The sequence below is a fragment of the Lissotriton helveticus genome, chromosome 3_1 (genome assembly GCF_964261635.1).
Source record: "Lissotriton helveticus chromosome 3_1, aLisHel1.1, whole genome shotgun sequence".
Classification (NCBI taxonomy): Eukaryota; Metazoa; Chordata; class Amphibia; order Caudata; family Salamandridae; genus Lissotriton; species Lissotriton helveticus.
This window is the reverse complement of record NC_136061.1, coordinates 298,924,203-298,943,682: the sequence shown is the minus strand read 5'-3', so window position 1 is coordinate 298,943,682 and position 19,480 is coordinate 298,924,203. Positions and strand designations below refer to the sequence as shown.

The 19,480-nt window shown below is 44.1% G+C and overlaps 1 protein-coding gene across 2 annotated transcripts in view; it reads left to right on the top strand.

Moving 5' to 3' along the window:
• YPEL2 (yippee like 2) overlaps nucleotides 1–19,480 on the top strand; it is a 149,702-nt gene that overhangs the window by 120,110 nt on the left and 10,112 nt on the right. Inside the window, exons 3-4 of one of the 2 annotated variants that reach the window (XM_078679842.1) lie at nucleotides 15,832–15,875; nucleotides 18,681–18,789. In XM_078679842.1, the coding sequence (XP_078535968.1) occupies nucleotides 15,832–15,875; nucleotides 18,681–18,789 (153 nt within the window). Of the gene's footprint in view, nucleotides 1–15,831; nucleotides 15,876–15,938; nucleotides 16,071–18,680; nucleotides 18,790–19,480 lie in introns of those variants that run through there. The other variant, XM_078679843.1, reaches the window with a different exon arrangement.

Here is a 19,480-nt window from a genome sequence, read left to right as displayed (position 1 = left end):
TTTTAGCAGTTTTAGCACGTGATCATCCAAATGTGTAATGTTCTCTTGTGCCTAGGATCTCTGAGGAGATGTAATACCCTATTCTGGAATGGCTACACCAAGGTGAGAAGTGCATAATAAGTCCCACCAACGCAGCATGTCGCCAAATGTAGCTTGGTACATTAAAATTTCAGAGTTTTTAGTTGCCAAGACAATTTTGAAGATCACCCCTCACCTTCCTATGACACCCAGTGATGGGTACACATAGTTCTTCCCATGGCCTCTGTTTGAATTACTTGGCTCAACTCAATGGACTGGTTCTCGTTTCCAATGTATAGCAGTAATCTTGTCTTATGTAGTCTCTAAATGAATCTTCTCTTCATGCTTTGGTTTTTGCCCCTTGTTGGTGGTACTTAATAATGTATGCGCTATGTTGTCAAACTATCCTAATTCTGGCTCTCCTGCATTACAACCACCTTTCTAAAATATGAATAATGTGGTTGTGAATGTGAACCTTTCCTTTGGTAGCATCCTAAAAAGATTTGCAAACTATGGTTTCATGTTGGCGGTAGAAGCTGAAATGCGCCCTTCAGTCCTCCACTTGTTTTGTTAGGCTATGCACGGCGCAGGTGTAAGCAAGGGATGCTTTTTTCGTTAGTGAAGTTCCAAAGTAGCTGGGAATAAATAGATGCTAAAAGATCGGGACTGAATGTTTGAAAGAATAAGGACACCGTACTGTAGAGCTGTGGGCGGTTCAGCAGTGTGGCAAGTGGTGGTTAGTCTAAGCATCCATAGTAGAGGCGTTGTGCCTTCACTCCATCCAGATGATGCTTGCTGGGCCATCCAAAGGTACCAGCTGTTCGCTTGGGGCTCTGGCTCGTTCACTTTTGGCTCAGTGCTGATGATCGTTTTCATTTTCCTCAGTGGACATCACTCTTGCCTGGACTGCTTGGATGGCCGCCAGTTGCTGGACAGAATTGTAGCCAAGGAAAATAGTCCGCTCTGGAGCTCTCTGCGAGCCACAGGCGAGGCCGTGCACGGGAAGTGGCAGGGCAGCTCTTCCGGGGGCAAAGAGCGAGGCCATGGCCCATGAAGATGTTTAAACAATTAGTGTATGAGGAAGGCAGCTCTCGAGCGGAGGGCAGGCTGGGGCCTGTCAGTGATAGTGTTGGCACTCTGAATACATGTTTCATCCACTGAAAGAAGTCCCTTCCTGAGGTGTGAGGGGAGTTGTGTTGCACGGCAGCATTGTGAGATGTACCCTCCTCACCCCACCTCCCCCTTTTACCTCATCCTCCTACTTTGCACCATCTTCTTCCTGTGCACTATTTATATTTTTTAGTTTCTGGCAGAAGTAGTATTCCAGTGAGAGATCACAGTGAGTTGAGCACTTACTCTGGAAATGCTTGTGTAGTCTACAGCTCATCTGTTCGAATCATGTCATCGGGGACTCTGCTTTTGAGGATTCTCTAGTTCAGTACTATTGTATTATGTTCAAGTTAAATTGTTCTTACCCCATAGAAACAGCTGGTCTCTGGTTCTTGCTACATAAATCCGCTTCATTTTTAGAAATAGCTACAGCCTCTCGGTTGACCCTTAAACAGGCACTATTTTTCTCCACACCCGCCCCTACCTCAGTGCTGAGGTTTATATTGAAGTCATCCAGAGAAATGTGCTCTCCTCTTTACCAGAATGTTTGTAAATTCAAGATCGATCAACACTTCACTAATAGCATATGAAGATCCCAACTAGAGCACACCCACAGGCTAGAAAACCAAAACAGTGTGGCACCAGGATACACTGTTGAACAGAGTTCAGCTCTACTGCACCAGGGCAGGTCAGTGAACAGGTTGCCTGTTCGTGATATAAATGTTTCATCTGTCTCAGTCATTGTCCCTCTCTATACCTTGCATTTGCAGTCTGCGTACCTGTGTTTTTCACATCCTTAATTTGTGTCTTTCCTAGTATGGTACTAATTTTTGCCACAGTAAAGCAGTGCAGGAGCTTTGGCAGACATTTATTGTCATACCCCATTGCCAGACTTGTGTATGAAACATTTCCTTGGTGCCTCTTTGTTCCAGTCAGTCCCAGAAAATTGAAGTGAGTTGCATAGAGGTAGGGAGCTATCCAGGATGTCCGTATTAAAGCATCCTAGATCAAAATTGAATCTCCCCATTTAACACTTTCACTGTTTATTTGAACTGAATCATCTTGCTTACGTTACCATTTGAATTCTAGATGTTGGCCACATTGCTTGATGAGAACAAAACCCGTTTGTAGCAAGGAAAGTGATAGGCCAGTGGCTGATCAGCTGAAGCTGTAGACCTACTGCCATCTGCTTTTTACTCACCAACTCACGGAATGCCCCATCCTAGGTGAAACTTGGGAATTGTTGTGCTGGTTTCATGCTTTTAACTGCTATTGTATCTAAGTACTTTGAGTCAATGATGTAAACTTTGGTGACAACAGGATTCAACTTACATATTCCGCCTCTCTACTTCAGTCATTTTAAAAAAAAACCTGTGGATGACTACAGTGTCAGTACTGGTGTGCAGATATATCCCCCTCCCTCCATTCCCATAAGTAACATAACTAGATAAACTAGCTGATAGCATAACATAAGTAACACTTGTTTTCTGATTCTTCCTTCTTATTTATTAACGCACTTGGGCTCATATGTACGAAATCCGGGATTCTGATTTCCAAATTGTGAATCTGTAGAAATAGATATTTGAGAATCGCAAACCAGTATATATGTTACAGCCAATTCCACAAATAGCAATTTCAATGGATTCGTATTCGCAAATATGAAATCACAAAATTTCGATTTAGGAAACCGAGCTTTCTGGATGCAGAATGGGGAGGTCAGACCAGGAAGTCCATAATTATAGGGTATGGCCACAAGCCAGAGGCTTAAGAAGCTACTGGAAGCAAGGAGTGTCCCTATGTCACTGCTGCCAGTTAATTACACAATTTCCAAAGAAGTCTATGGCTGCTGAAGAGAGGAACAAGGACTCAGGGAGCTGGAAGAGAAATGTCAAGTTCTCTTAAGGGAGATTGAGGTCTCTCACATGGACCAATGTTTAGGGAGGCCTCCTTCACAGAAGCTGAAGCCCAAAAATCTCGGATCTGGACCAGCATCCAGGAGAAGGTCAGCTCCCAAGGAGTCCCCCAGAGGACCATCCCAGAGATCCACAAGAGGTGGTACGACCTGAGGTGCCGTACGAAGGAGAGGGTGGCAAGCAAGACAACACCCACACCCTCTGACTCCCATGGAGAAGCTCACAGGGGCAACCCTGGAACCCGAGAGTGTGTCAGGAGTCGGAGACATCGACACCTCCAATCTAGCAGGCACCTGCCAGGGTAAGTCATCTTCCATTTACCTACCAAACATAACATAATGTGAACTAATCCACATGTCATACGCCACAGCATGAATTACTCCATTGAGGTGCTTGGCCCACCCAGGCAGTGCATCATGGGAGTTGTAGGACACATCATTACCATGCTGTCCTGAGTGCTGATGACCACACCAAACGTATCTGTACAACACTAACACATGCAGCAGTCACAACAATATTGTGGCTAAACATTAAACATTTATTTACACACCTATATACATGCATTTCCACAGATCACAGCCTGGACATGTCAGGACCTGTGGCAGCCGAAGGGGCCACTGACAGTGAGTTAGTCATTGAGGTCACAACACCACCATCCCCTCAGCCCATCACCCCAACGCCAATTGGCTGGAGAGCCATCATCGCACCACTGCCAGAGTTTGAGGACAGCAATGAGAGAACAGTCACAGAGCAGGGACTCCACAACATCAGGACCAGGACACAGCGAAGGTGCAGAGGCCAAACCTCAGCAGTCCATCCAGAAACTGTGTCAGATGACATGTTGGATGCACATCTTGTGTATGGTGGTCTGGAGAGGTCAATCATCTCAGCACAGCACTTGCAGACAAAGCAAATATTCACAGTCAGTAGGCAACTGGAGCGCACATCCAAGTTGCTGCAGAACATGGAGAAAGGGCAGGGACAATGGCTAGCAGCAATGGTGCGGGAGCACTGTGTGCAGCATCCGGGGAACAGGCAGTACCTGGCACGGTTTGATATCTTCACCCTGTCCATCAACCATCTGGCAGCCGCTACATCAACACTGGCAAGGCAGACTGTTAATATCTGGACCGACATGGCACACTGCTGCCAGGAAGTTGCATGCAAGTCACCACCGGACTGGAGAGCATCTAGACCCACATCCTCGGCATCCCCAACATCCTGGCCTCACGTGAGAGCAAGGAGGGCTCGAGCCTCAATGGCAAATCCGTTCACGAGCCATGCAGGGCCAGGTGTTTAACTCCGCCATACATCTGACAATGACTTATTGACAGTCCCGCAACCCAGTGCTGCTGACAAAGCACCCAACCTAAGAGGACATTAAAAGTGACTCTAGACACTCAGTGGGCTGAGTTGCCTTTGGTTTTTTCCCATTATTTACTATGTTGTTCTTATTTTAACAATGTATCGTTAACAACTATGCAGTTGATCCTTGCTTGCACCAATGTTGTAGATACCTGAAAAAAGGTGATCACTCAGTTGAGCACCAAGCACTACCATCATGTGTTATGTCTAATTTTTAGGAGGTTTTAAAATCTCCTACCTCAGAAATAGTTGTTGGTTATCGCTGTGCAGCGCACACGTACCCCTGCTGCATGTGCGCCCTCCTGTTGCGCCTGAGGTGGTGGTAAGTCATCATCAGAGTCTGACTCTGGCTCTATGGGGGTGTTGTGCAGATCCTTCCTCATTGCGATATTGTGCAGTACTATGACACGTGTGGCGATTATCTTGCAGCATGTGGCCGGTCTGTACAGTAGTGCCCCTCTGGTCTTGTGGAGGCAGTGATCCCACAGGTCCTCTGTATGATGGAGTGCGTTGTCCTGTGTACTCTGTTGTACTGTCTTTCACTTCTTGCCATTGGAGTGAGGTATGGTGTGAGGATCCAGGGACATAAGCCGTGTCCACTGTCACTTTAAGAGCATAAGAAGGTACCCCATTATGTCACATTTTACACACCATTAAAGCCATTTTATGCATTGAGTCTGTGATTCACTTACTTAATAGCAAGCCATCACCAAATTCACCCTGTGCCACTCGGTTATGTGGTCCACTGTGGCAAAACATGAATGAGTTGTGGTTACTGCCAGGGAATCAAGCTTCACTTACCTGCACATTGAGCGAGTGTGAGCTTTTTCTGTTCCTGTAAATCTATTCATTTGCAAGGGGGAACATATGGCAACATGTGTGCCATCGACACAGCAAATGACATTTGGGAACTGCGCTACTCTGTAGAACATCAGTTTGATTTGTTGCAATGATTGGGGGTATTGGGGAATGATATATATTGGTTGACTTTGCTCACCATGATGTCCAGAAACCTGTGAAGGTGCCTGGACAGGATACTTTGTGATTCCCACACTCCCCCGCTACTGCTATGACCCCCTGGTAACTTCCAGAGGCTAAGAGGGGTAGGCAACACAATACCTGCACATGTGGTAGGATTGAGTTGCTTCTGAGTGGTGGCTCCTGTATCAGGGGTTGTAACTCCGCAATTAAATCAAGTATCACCTGACTACTAAGTCAGTACCTCTCATGAATCTAATCCTCTGTCTGTTCAAACAGTGTAATCTTCACCCTAAATATCCTCTTCTGTCGTCTCCTCCGTCTATGCTTCATAGCCAAAATCCTCATCCTCCTTGACAGGACGTACAATGCCGCCATTGTGAGTGCCTTTTTTATAGTTTGCACTTGGTTACCCCCTGATTTGAATCAATGATAATAGCATTTCCTACATGTCCATTTTACGACTAGTCTCAATTAGGAAATCGGGTGTACATGTAGATTCTAATGGTGTTACACAGGCTCCCACATACTGCCAGGTTGAACGACTCAGAGTGAGTTACTAACAGGCTGCCTCTTAACTAGCCTATCTCCTGGACCCACCCGTAGACCTCTGAGATTATTGTATCTTAGAACCAGTCTTAAATGAGCAGCATGCCTAGGTGTAAAAAAGGCTTATCGTTTTTGCTCATTAGATACTTAGGCAATGTCAGTGTTTGTCCCTGTAGGGACATTGGGATGACTCTATGATCTATGAATGAGAGACTCTAGAAATGGATTCTCTCCAGGTCCAGTCTAACACGTTGTACTTGACTAGCAGGCTGCATGCGATATGGTTCGAATTCTCATGCTTTGCCTGTAACCCACTTCTTCTTAACCTCTTTGTGGCTACATATCGTTGACTGGTGTGGGGGCAGTTTCTCAGTCCAGGGGCTAAATCTAGTGCAAATTGTGCCCTCTGCCCCGTTGGAGATATGTTGAGCCCCCTGAAAGAGTCCATACTTCCTTCCCCTTATCAATCCCCTGAACCTTTGACTGACATTGCCTCCTTGCACGTATATTTTCACTTCAGCCACTCAAATCTACTCCAGTCACAGACACTTTACTGATGTATAGTACTAGCTTGTACTCGTTGTTTTCAAACACACTCGGAGTCTGATTGGCTGCATACAAATTGCCACTTAGCAATCAGGCAGGTATCCAATGTCACGATATACTGCGCTTTATTGCTCCTCATGAATATATGCCTAGTGTGTTAACCAGTAGATTCCCCCCCATAGGAGCTCTTTATCTGCCTTTGCTGTTAGTTTAGCATACTGTTACGATAATCAAATATCGAAGGCACATAGGACATACCTTGGGCTACAATGGTAAAGACTTCATATAGTCTAAAGACAAGGAAAATGTGTATAAAGTAGCATAGTCCGGATCGAGCAAAGATTGCAGCACTGCCAGTGCATCCCTGCCCATCCCCAGTGCACAGACATTCACCTTTCCTCCTTTGGATGGATCATATCCTGGAATAATAGGAGAAGGAAATGAACACTACGTGTACAGTCCCATAGCTTTCCACCAGGGACCCTGGGCTATGCTTTTTGTGGCAGCAGAATTTATTGGAACAGTAAGTTGTATGTTCCAAACCAGATACTGTAACCACAGAGCTCCCTGGGACCCAACATATTTAGAGGAACCTCTCATCGGAGGTGCCTTTGCGGGTGCGCCAGGACTGCGGTGTTGTTTCCTCATCCTGCAGAGCTGATAATGTTCTATTTATAGTTCTTACTGATTCCTTGGCTTATTCCATTTCAGATCCCAGAATAGAAGTCTCAATCAATACTTTGATTGGTTAATCTGACATTTCTGTTGTCAGTGCTTTCCATTTACACTGAGCATCATCGAGGGCTCGCCTCCCCTTTGTGCTCTTGGTTACTGCTGCAAGAGTCATTGGCCATACGTACTCTTTGCATAGAGATGATTCCAAGTGCAGTGTTGGCTTAAATGGCTACTCACCGTCTGGTCCCCGCTAACTAACTAGTAGATTAAAGTATGGCTGGTACCTGGGTTGTCTTTATACACTTTTGAAAGTACAAAAATATATTAAAACAAGCATTTGCAATGCAATAGGTCTCGCATTAGTAAAAGTTTGAGTTTTTGGCGTTGCAAATATTAATGCAACACAACTAGCTTGATTGTTTGATAATGGAGACCTTTAGAGTGTAGTGGGGTGCAGTGAAGTGGTGTCGTATAGGGTAAAGGAAATTATTATAGAGTATAGTGGAGTGGAGTAGTTTAGCGTGGAGTGGTGTTGATTTGAATAAAGTGGAGGAAAGTTTATAGAGTGGATTTGAGTGAAGTAGTGTAGTGTTGAGTGGTGTAGAGTTTAGTAAAGTGGCGCGTATTGTAGTCGAGTGGCAGAGAGTGGTATAGATTGATGTTGAGTAGACTGTTATAGAGTGGAGTGTTGGAGCGTTGAGTGGCAAAGAGTAGAGTGTGTAAGAGTAGCATTAAGTGGAGTGCAATTGAGTGTGATAAAGTGGAGTGGTAGAGGGTTTCGTAGAGTGGAGTGTGATAGAGTGTTTTAGAGCGGAGTGATGTTAAATGTGGTAGTGTTGCTCTGCAGCAATTGAAGTAATGTGCTATAATGTGTTGCTTTCTCCCCCAACCACAACTGTCCTCACTGACTTGGAAAATAGTGTTGTGATTAGATAATGGGTATGGTAAGGGACACTTGAAAGTACATATACAAGCAGACCGGGAGGGAGAGAACGAGCGAGTAGCAGTTGGGTAGGAGTTGTGTTAGTAGTCGCTCGCACTAGCTTGATTTGGGTCCGGTGACTGTGAGAGCCACTGTGGTGCTTGCTAACAAAACTTATCAGCGCGCCAAGCATCACTGAGTCAGAAGAGCCTGTTTTGTAGCTCTGTGTGACAGGCTGCGACTGGTATGATGGTGGCACTTCGGATGTAATGGGCAGCATGCAGGACCGGGGCGCACAACAAAGTAATACAGGTTGTGGCTTATGATGTGACTCGTATTAGTGTTCCTTGTTGCTTACATGGGTTTTATTTCTGATATTTAGGTTTTTCTCATCTTCACTGCTTGAGTTTTCTCGCGAGAAAGTGTCACTTATAGTCCTTGAAATGGCACTGATAATTACACTGAAATTAAGAAAATGTCACTCATTGCAATCCAATGCCTTGGCAGCTATGTAGCTGAACTATAACACATAAGGGATGGCACAGAGCTAGGGAGCAAGCGAGCAGTAAGTGTGATGATGGCGTGCGCAGGACACGTGTATATATATTTAAAAGGTATCCCAGAACGGCTGTATATTTCTTTCGTGTTTTTAGTGGCTAATGCTGCTGTACATGTGCGAGGAAGAAGGAGGGGGCGTGTTAACGTGCCGCGTGCCTTGACGCGTGCACATGTCCTGTCCTCTGAGTTTTGCTAACGGAGTTATACACGTGCACAGCTGCTGTTGTTTGTACGTGTGCACATATTTTGGGCGGGTGGCGAGAAGCTGAGCAGCATTGGAGTAGCAGTTTAAACTGTAAGTCCCTGGTAAAGAATAATGAGTAAGTGTAAGTGTGTGGTGTGTGGGGTGCAGAGTTTTGGGGCTTGCGTTAATGTGCAGTGGAGTTTTTTGTTTTGGCTGCTGGAAAAGCGGTGTTGCTACGTAGGGGCCTGATGGTATGAGGAAAGGAAGGAGCGCTCAATGTAATTAAAGCAGAACGTGCCTAAAAAGAGGAAGGAAGAGAGCGAGTAAGAGGAGCGGCAGGAATGCAGCAAGCGAGCGAGCAGGACATATTACAAGATGCGTGTACATCTCCTGTCCACTGAGTTATGCGAACACCACTGTACATGTGGATGCAAGTAGCAGTTTGGTGATAGTAGGCATTATTGTGTGGGAATGGAACGGTGTATAATTAAAAAAAACTACATAGGGGCCTGATGGTATGAGGAACGGAAAAATCACGCAATGTAGTTAAAGCAGAACGTGCCTTAAAAAGAGGGAGGAAGGGAGCGAGCAAGAGGAGCGGCAGGGAGCGAGCGAGCGAGCAGGACTTATTACAAGACACGTGCACATCTTCTGTCCTCTGAGTTATACTAACGCCGTTGTACGCATGGGAGCAAGCAAGAAGAAGGCGTGTTAACGTGTCATAAGCCGTACACATGCACATCTCTTGTCCTCTGAGTCCTGCTGACTGCGCCATATGCGTGCACGACTGCTGTCTTTTCTCCGCGTGCACATATCCTGTCCCACTTCGCAAACCAAGTCGACAACAATAGATATCGCCAAGGCGAACAGCGCATGGCGCTGCTTCACTAGGCGAGACCTAAAAATATATAGAATCAGACGCTCAAAATCTTCTGAAACATAAGGGTGTATTCAAGACAGATCCTGCTTTGTGAATCCACTGTGCCACCATAAAGTTCAGACATGCAGAAAAAAGCTAAAATATTAGTATATAATCATAAATATTAATTAAACATAGAGTTTGGATTTTCGGATACTCTGTCACAATCGAAGTTGAGTATCCTGTCAACCAATCTGATAGTCCGCGTACTCTGTTTAGAGTCAGCCGATCTGTTATTTTTCTTCTGGTGATATCTCTGCTGAAGCCAAACACCAGCAGACTTGTAGCTGCTAGTGTAAGTGCCTCTGGTCGTTCACCCCATTTAGGGAGCATGTTTTATGTACTTTTTTAGGATTTTCTCCCATTTTGAGAGTTTGTTTTTCTAAAACAAAAAAGGTTGCTGAGTGGCTGCATGAAACATGGAGGCCACTCAGCAAACTTCCAGAGCATTCAGAGGCGCTGTTCCCCCGAAGGCATAGAGATCTTCGCCAGAAAGGCAAAGATCTTACAGTATGGCGAAATGTATGCACTCCAAAGCAGGCGAATGCATCTATCCGCTGCACTGGCGCAACAAAGTATAGATGCCAGGGTCTTAATGACCCCCCTAAATGTTAATGCTGCTAAACCAGACTGAAGTACAGCACTGGAGGAAAAGGCTGCCTTAATTGTTCTATGGGTAGTAGTGGAGCGAATATATTTATTTTCTCTTGTCATCTGAATTCAGGAAAACACGCTAAGCTATCACAAGCCATCACAAGTGGCAGTTTTTTAAAAGAACGCCAGCAATTGGTGAGAATTATCACCAGTTCGTCCTACATGCCACCAGCGCTGGGTAATTCATGTATGTATCAGCCTTTATATAGCGCAAACTACTCCTAGGAAGCAAAATATCACTGTATCCAAGTTGTGGATTGGTTTATTTGAGTTCCACAATGACCTGTAGATTTCCATATTTCCATTTGCGTTACACTCTTTGTCGAGTATAAAAGTCTTCTCAGTTCATAGTGTCAATCCAAGTCCTAGGTCTTCAGAGTCAGATTGTACTGTATGTCTGCTTCTCCACTTCTGTCATTTCCACATTGTTTTGCAAGCATATTCATCTGCCTCAGTTAAGCAGCATGTTTCAGTGTAACTCTCTTTTGATATATGTAAACTGCACTAACGCCTTTCAGACGCAGCAGCGCTAGAATGAAGTGAAAAATAAATGAATGTAGCTCTGGCCACTAGATTTTTTTTTTTTAAATGTGCCCTTACGGAATGTTTGCATTGATCGCTGTCCCTGGTTTCAGTTCCATGTCCACGAGACTTCTATGGATACATTTCCTACCTCCTTTTATTAGTTTAAGGTCCTTCTATACATTGCCAGTTTTTCTAATTCTAAACACATGTGCATACATGAAGAGGTTGCCAGAGTGACTGTGCACATGATGAATGTAGGGGGCGAATCTTCATCTATCCAGACAAACATTTAAGGCAGCGAAACAGGAGCTGCCTTAACCGCGTCAGTCGTGTACTATACCATAGTCTGTCGTGAAAAAGGAACGGTAGCAGAAGACTGAAGGAGGCCAAGTACAAAATGTGCTCCTTCCTAGACTGCGTATTATTTACAGCCTATAAACCATTCCATGCATTCCAATAGCCACTGATGTTGCTGCATACACCTGTGGGAGCAGAGAGTTCTTATGGCACACCTGACTTAGTCATAAGAGGAGGCCACTGCAGAGAATGCCCCACACCACAGCTCTCCAGCATGCTGACTCTATTCTAGCTCTGTAAAATACAAAGCAATAATTAAATCAGGGTCATGGTGTTCAATTCAATATAACTTTATTCGATCTAAAAGCAGTAGACCACAAAAGTACATAGAAAATATTACACATGGCAGTAAGCACTCAATAAATTAAAATAATGTTACAGTAAAAACCAGTTAAAAATAAGTATTGTCGAATTACAAAGTTTAGGACCACATCGAGAAATGTGCTGGATATCCATACTTGGGATGAGCAAGGAAATACAAATTAAAAGTCAGGTTTAAATGAGCGGTTTAATATTGTTGGCAGGAACTGCATTTGAAGCACATAAAGGGGAGATAGAAAGAGGACAAAAACCTCAATATAGGGTCCGCCATGCACTCCCAATATCACCCATTGATAAGCGGTCTCTTTGCCTAAACTATATGAAAACGACACTATTCATAGCTATTCTGGCAAACTAGCCCAACATAGTGTGTCTCGCCCTTAGTGCTGCTTTCAAAAAGGCACAGGCGGTCATGATAATTTTGGGAGAGCACAGAGAATGTAAATGGAGGAGGGCTGGTCTGCAGTAAAATCTTCATCTACAACTGTAACAAGAGCCAAGTGGGGCAAGACTCGCAAACAGGTGACATGCCCTCTATTAACCCCTCCTAAGACCCCATTAGTGTCTGAGCCTGCGTCTACGTCGGTGCTCAAGTCAACCTCTGTCCCAGTACCTTAAATAGTAGCCCTTGAGGCTCCACCTCTAACTTTGGTCTAACTCTTACAGGGTCATGGTGTTCCTTATCCTCTTTGTAACTCTTGGCAATATGGCATTATGGATATTCATTTAGGCTGTTCGCATAATAAACTGTACAAGTAAAACACAGCATGGCTTTTGCCGTGAGGAGATGTCCAAACTTGGGATACTTAGACTGAGCAACTTAACACCCCTTATGGATCAACATTCCCTTTGGAATGTGTATTTCTCCAGTCCTCCTTCTATGTCACCTAATAGTGGACCTAGTCATGACCACTAATGCTTTTTTCAACTGTAGCTAACTACTGAGTGATTTACTATCCCTTATGGTTGCCCATCTCCTATGGGTTCTGTTTTTCCCCCAGTCATTTTTCGTTTTTATATACCACCGGACAATGGTATCCAATAACCATTACGTGTAGTCAAGTAGTTTATTTCCACACAGGATCCGTTTTTCGGGATTCCTGCTTATTGTGCATGTTATCAATGTGCTACTTTTAATGTGCTCTTTCTGATTCTGGCAATATTTGTCCCCACGGTTTCCACCCGTGTGTTCCTCAGTGTATTGAACTTTCTTAGTTCATATTCCTAATCGGCTTAGAAACACACCCACCGACTATGTGGTGGTGTCTTGTATTTTCCATGGTAACCATTCTTTACATCCCTGTGATTGGGTATTACTGCGGCCCAGGAAGTATCTGCGTCTCTGACTGGTTACCCTTGGCCGCGCCATCCACGCTTACGCGCGGACGCTCTTGACTGACTTCGTCTCACACTCAGCCATTTGACTTTATCCCGGCTCACGGAATACAAGCTCTTTTGATTGGCCCATTTCTGAAAGCGCTTTCCACGCTAGCCTGATGATGCGGTCTTCCACGAGGAACTGCCTACCATCAGGATTGGGTTTAAAGTAACCACCGGACCGCCGCCTCATTATCGACGGGGTCCGGTTCAAAGAGGGTGCTCTCAGGTTCCAAGCGGGTGCCTGGCTTTGAGGGCGCGAGTCCAATCATTTACCAGAAGCTAAGTACCTACTTCTACTGCCATTAACCACAATGTTTATCCTAACTTTCTTTTGTGTTCCCAGGGTGTGCCATAACGCCGCCACCACCCCCCTTCCGTGACCCATGGTACAATGAACGATTGTACTGCTTGTAAGAACCTTACAAATTGCTTTCCCTAGCCAATGATTTGCCCAGCAGCACTATTTTGCATGTTTGTACTCAACCAGCGTTTTTCCCTAGTTCACAGGCTATCAAGTAACGCTATAATGGGCATTATGTACACCTTTTCCCCCTAGTCGCTTAGCAGTACAACCACGTTGTATGAGTTTAATTGGGGACGGCTGTCCCTATTCACAAGGATTTCGATCATAGTCTTTTATGTGCACTAGTTCGCTAATAGCAGCACATGTGAACTGGATATTGTTTATGAAGTGCACCACAAAGAGCACCTTTGCATGGATTCTCAATTGTGACAACCTTTAGGAGCATACTGACAACATTCTTCTTTGTCTTTTTTGTTCTTTGTGTTTGTTTGTCAATGTCTGTCACATTTTTTAACCAGAACAAACTCGGTTCCTCTCTAATCCCGAGGGAATCTGAACTCTTAGTGTTTTTTTTAACATTTTTCACACTAGCAACCCCTGATTAGGGTGGGCCTTAGCGCGCCCATACCACCGGGGTTCACTACTACACCTTGGTCCTGATGAAAGCCTGATTAACAACCACACATAGGCAGAAACATGTTGACCACACCCCCAGGGATAAAACTGAACTTTTAATTTAGTTCTTTATCCCACACAATATATATTTTATCCATGTCTGATTGGCAAAACTAATAAAATAATTTTTTGGCACAGTCTAGACATTTTTAATTTCACTCTTCACCAAACACCTATTACCAGCTCCGCAGTAAACTGGCGTCGCAGCACACTAGGGTGGCATTCGCCCACTCCTGGTGGGGCCCGATGATGAAGCATGTCACCAACTAGGTTGGTGAGGAGGGCTTTTTTAGAAACCTAGTGGGTCTTTCTCTATAGTAAAACTTGTTTTTTTCAACATGCTTGCTCTTCTCTTTCTTTTGATGGTACACTCCTTTCTTTATTTTATGATATGATTCGAGGGGAGTAGGAGTGCTCCTGAGTTGTTTTTCCCTTCCTCTCTCATTGATTCTTATATACAAACTTGGGATACTCCCAACTCCTATTCCTCACCCCCCCTCTATAGTTTAGCAATTGTTAAAGCTGACCGGTTATCTCCACATTTTCTCTTGGTAGTCCCTTTGTGTACAATTGTGGGCACAGACCATGTATCCCTTATTCTGCTGCAGTCTACAATATTGGTACACCAGTTTTCTTAATCCGTGCACCCTAAAGTGAAGGTGTCAGGATGAACAGTGGCGTAGCGAGACCTTTTGGCGCCCGTGGTTGATGGGCTGTATGCTGACCCGTGACGGCCACAGATAATAGCTGGGGGTGAGGGTGGTGTGCCTGAGGCGACGGTCCTCGTGTCTGCTGCCCCGCGACAGCACAGGTAAGAGCGGGGGCCCTGCTGCTTACCCCAATACTCGAGCCCCCCGCTACGCCACTGATGAGGATAAAGTATTGACCGGCTATACTGTCTGACTAGATGAAAGGAAGTACCAGTTGGAGGTGGATCCCAGAACAGAAAGATACCCCACTGAATACTATGCTAAAAAGACCTCCACAATCGAACTGTCTCCTACTTAGTGGAGTCTGTAGCCTGTCAAGTTGATGAAACAAAAGCATGCCATTTTACTGCTGCTTATGCAAGATGCTATCCCAGACCTGCATACCTGCATAGCAATCATAGTTAAAAGGTAACAGAAATGTACATATGATCCCCAATATTTTCCAATGTAAACTTGGCCTGCAAACGCTTGTGTCTGGCTTAGTAGATGGGCCACACTCCACAAACGTGCGTAGATTAAGCATTCTATAAGACTAATTAAGTATCAACTCATTAAGTCGTTAGTCTTCAAACAAATGCTGCTGCGATACAATTAAAACAGTGGTCATTTATTATTGCTCTGAAGGGTGAAAGTCATCCTCTTTGTTTGCATAACCCTAACCTCTGCCCCTGAGTTATTCAGATCTTTCCCCTGTAGGAATGCCAGCTGTGCTCTTGGCAGCTCCATTGACAAGAAGGGACACCACTAATTGACAATATCAGATGTACGGAAAACGTCACACTCACAGCTGCCCAGGATTCTAGGTGGTCACGCAAAGCATATGGGATGTTAAGGTGCTGGCTCAAAGTCTCGCTGTGTAAGGGGCATTATCACCTCGCTTTCCACGGCTGGGTTCCAGCATCCGCACTAACCATTGTATTATCTTGCATAAGTTCTCTGTGGCGCATGCTAGATCAGCCATGTTTGACGCTCAGTGTTGTGGAGCCATGTTCATGACCTCTGATGATTTCAGATGACCCTTTTCAGTGTTTAACCCCTTGCCCTGCGAATAGTTGACATGCACTTGGGTGTTTTGATCTCATAGCCGCATCCTGTACCCACACCAATATTTGGACCACTGTTTCTCGGTAGATGCTCTGATCAAGCGTTGTCTCTTTTTGCCTTGCAGTCGTTCCAAGGAAGCCAAGGACGGGCCTACCTCTTCAACTCAGTGTGAGTGCCTCTTCCCCCGTCTCGCTGCTTCTGCTGGGATGGAACTGGCTGTGGGGCCTTTTTGAGAGACCTGCTAGTACACGGGCACTGTGAGATGGGAAAATTGGAAAAGTGTATTAGTAAAGAGCGAAGAAATGATGGGTCTCAAAATAAATATAAATGTTATGGGAACACTCATATACCTTGTTCAAATAAGTAAGTTGCTCAAAATTGAGTTACTTTATTTTTAATTTTGTAAAAGCGTCAACATTGTGCCCAGAAAAGTTGATGCCATAGTGAGCTACGGAGGAAACGACGGTGGGGATGCGTGGGCTAAAACCGACACAGCAATGCACTCTGAGGAGAGGCCCAGCTAGATTAAGCAATTAGAGAAGGTGTATTGAAATGAAAGTGTTGTGATTGGTCTGTACAATTAACTGTGTTAAGATGCGAATGAATTAGTTTTTTATCTGTAAAGGATAGATTTTTTTTAATTGGTGTCTTTTTGTAAAACAGTCTGCAAATAATACACTGATTCAGGGCTAGTAACCATGTTTTTTTGCATTATTTAAAGGCATGGCCCCAGTATTCCGTGGTACAGTGTTGCAGAATTAGCTACTGCTGGGTTGTAAACTTGGGACTTTGTTGTTGCCTCCATTTCAAGGAGCTACATCTCTGGTGGCAGTATTTTATTATGAAAGCTCTTTGCAAGCTGTCAACATGCCCACACATTTATCCTACCATTGGCACTTGTGGCCTGCAGACTTGGCACATTGTTTGTGTGCGTGTTGTTAATCCCAGCAGGCCCCCAAGCAAACATTGTGTGGTGATGTTAGATGATTGCAGCTGTCAACATTGCAACCCATACTTTAACATATAAGTAGAGTAGGCTTGGGGTGAGCCCCATACTCCTTATGGAAAGGCTCTGCCTCTCTCAGTTCCCAGATCCTTATTTAATGGCTTTCCTCCCCCTGTTTGTGTTTGTCCTATGCCTGAAATATTTCTCCTTTACCATCGCTTCTGATTAGAGAAGTTGTCTCCTTACACTTCTGGCCTCTTGACACCTGCTCTTTCTCCGCACTCCCCACCCCACACAGCTAGTCGGATTGTCTCCCACCCCCCACTCCCTGCTTTTTGTTTTTTTATTGTCATTTTTCTTTTAAATGAATATTTTTTTATTGCGAAGAGGAGACAGCAGTTCACTTCTACCAGGCTGCTTCCTTCACTCTGTTTTCACAGCAATTTGCGTGTACTTCATTTTTTAATGTACCATTCTTTGGCCAGTTTAAATTAATAAGAAAGTGATTAGTTGTTACAATGCATGTTTTTACAATGTATATTATTATATATCACACTTTGTAAAAATAAATATACAACTCCCTGCCTAACCAATTAAAACCCTACTTCACCTCCATATCATAGTTTGACCCCATGTATGTGTTGATACACCCCTTTCTAAATGTGTGTGTGTGTGTGAGTGTGTGTATGTGTGTATATATATATATATATATATATATATATATATGTATATGTGTGTGTGTGTGTATATATGTATGTATGTATATATATATATATATATATGTATATATATATATGTGTGTATATATATATATATATGTATATATATATATATACACCCCCTACCACCCACTTACATGAACCCTAAACAGCCCTTAAAATTCCGTACCCAACACAGGACCCTACAAATCTGTTACTAACCCCTACCATTAACAATCCCTGAACCCTAACAGCCCACTAAAACCCTTACTATCCTGTACCTGTACTCGTCCTTGAACCCTAAAATTACACCCCTTAACGCCCCTTATTTCCATTATTAAATAAGAAGTTAAACACCTTACCTGCGTTTTAACATCTTGTGTTGTAAAGTACTTAAAAGGGCAACTCGTTGTACTTATCTGCATTGTAATGTTCCGCGTTATAAAGTCCATCATGTTAATGCTTGTGTTGTAAGCGTTACATACCATAATAAAGTATAACTATAAAATTCGAAATGGCCACCAGCGCGTCTTCACACACTGAAGGCCTTTCCAAGAAGGCTGTCCATACATGTGGATCCACCTGCAGGAACCATGAAATGTTTATTTTTATCATAAAATAAAAAGGATTCGAATATAGCTGCCTGTCAAACTATGTCCAGTGCGGCACTGGTAGTCATCTTGGATTTCTTTTTTCTTTTATACATTGTGCAATTGCAAAGCAAACGGGCATTGGCAAAGCCTGTAGCTGCACTTCTAGTTATTACAGATAAGACTGATTGGCTTTGTCAGGGCTTGTTTATCATGGCGTAGAGTCCATTCCCTTTCCATCCAACTGCGCCCGGGCAGGTAAGAGCAGTGGGGCCGGGTTGGGGGGATTTCGACCGACGACGGCGAAGGAAATTAATTATTTATTTAATTTTCCCTTGTGGTTGTCTTTCAAATTCCCCCCCAACCCGGCCACACCACTCTTACCTGCCCGGGCCAGTGCTGTTTCCATCCCTGGCTCCCCTTTTTTGGAGCGGTACTTGTTAATTGATTTCACCAGCCCTTTCCTTCATGACTATGTGTATGGCCTTGAGAACTCAGGATATTTGCAAACAGCCTCCTGAAAGGCTGCAGGGGTATTAGAAAAAAATAGATCCCATTTCAAGTCTGTTGCCAGCAGTAGTTAACTGTGTTGTTGATCTTCATCTCCAACGTTTTCTATAGGTTAATCCGTGACTACTTAAGGGTTACTAATAACGCCTGAGGTAGTACCATATACTCAACTAGTGGCAACAATTCTTTTGTCAACTCTGACACCATTTTGTTTGTCTCTTTTTTGCAGAGTGAACGTGGGCTGTGGTCCGGCAGAAGAACGAGTCTTGCTTACAGGGCTGCACGCCGTTGCTGACATTTACTGTGAAAACTGTAAAACCACATTAGGCTGGAAATATGTAAGCACTCCCCATAATGCTGGCTGTTCTTACTTGTGGGAGGAGGTTGGTTATTTATGCCATGCTGTTATGCTGGACCTATATCGGCCAACAGTCTTATTGTGGTGGCACTCTGTGGCCTAATGCCAAAGAAAAAGCCCATAGTTTGATGGACAGTCAGGTACCCTGTGCTGTCTGCTCAGTTGCCTGCGTACACCTGACAAATCAGGGCCTACCATAGTCTTCAGTTGCACATTGCTTAGTCTGTGCTAGGTCCTCCTGTTTGATTTGGCACAACTCTCCAAAACTATGTGGTGTAAATAAACCTAGACTGGACCAAATTGTAGAGTTTGTGTGCTAGTAGGTTTATTACTTTGCAAAGTGCTTTTACACCTCAATGGATTGAGTGGGATTCTACATAATAAAACTATCTAAACGGAAAAGTAGGGTAGCTTGGAAATTTGGTTTTGACAAGAAGTGCAATCCTGTTGCTTGGGAGAACTCGAAAAGACAGTTTTTGTTAATTAAGCCTGTGAATAATGGGATCTTGAACGTTGAATGCACTGTTTTGTTCTATGAATATTCGTGTTCGCCCATGCCCCCTCCAAGCTGTATGAAAGAGAGGATCTTCCTAACATTTTCATGAATTGGTTCGCAGTTCAAGTCCTACAAAGGAATGCCGTAGTATTTCAGCAGTTGAGAATTAGTGGAA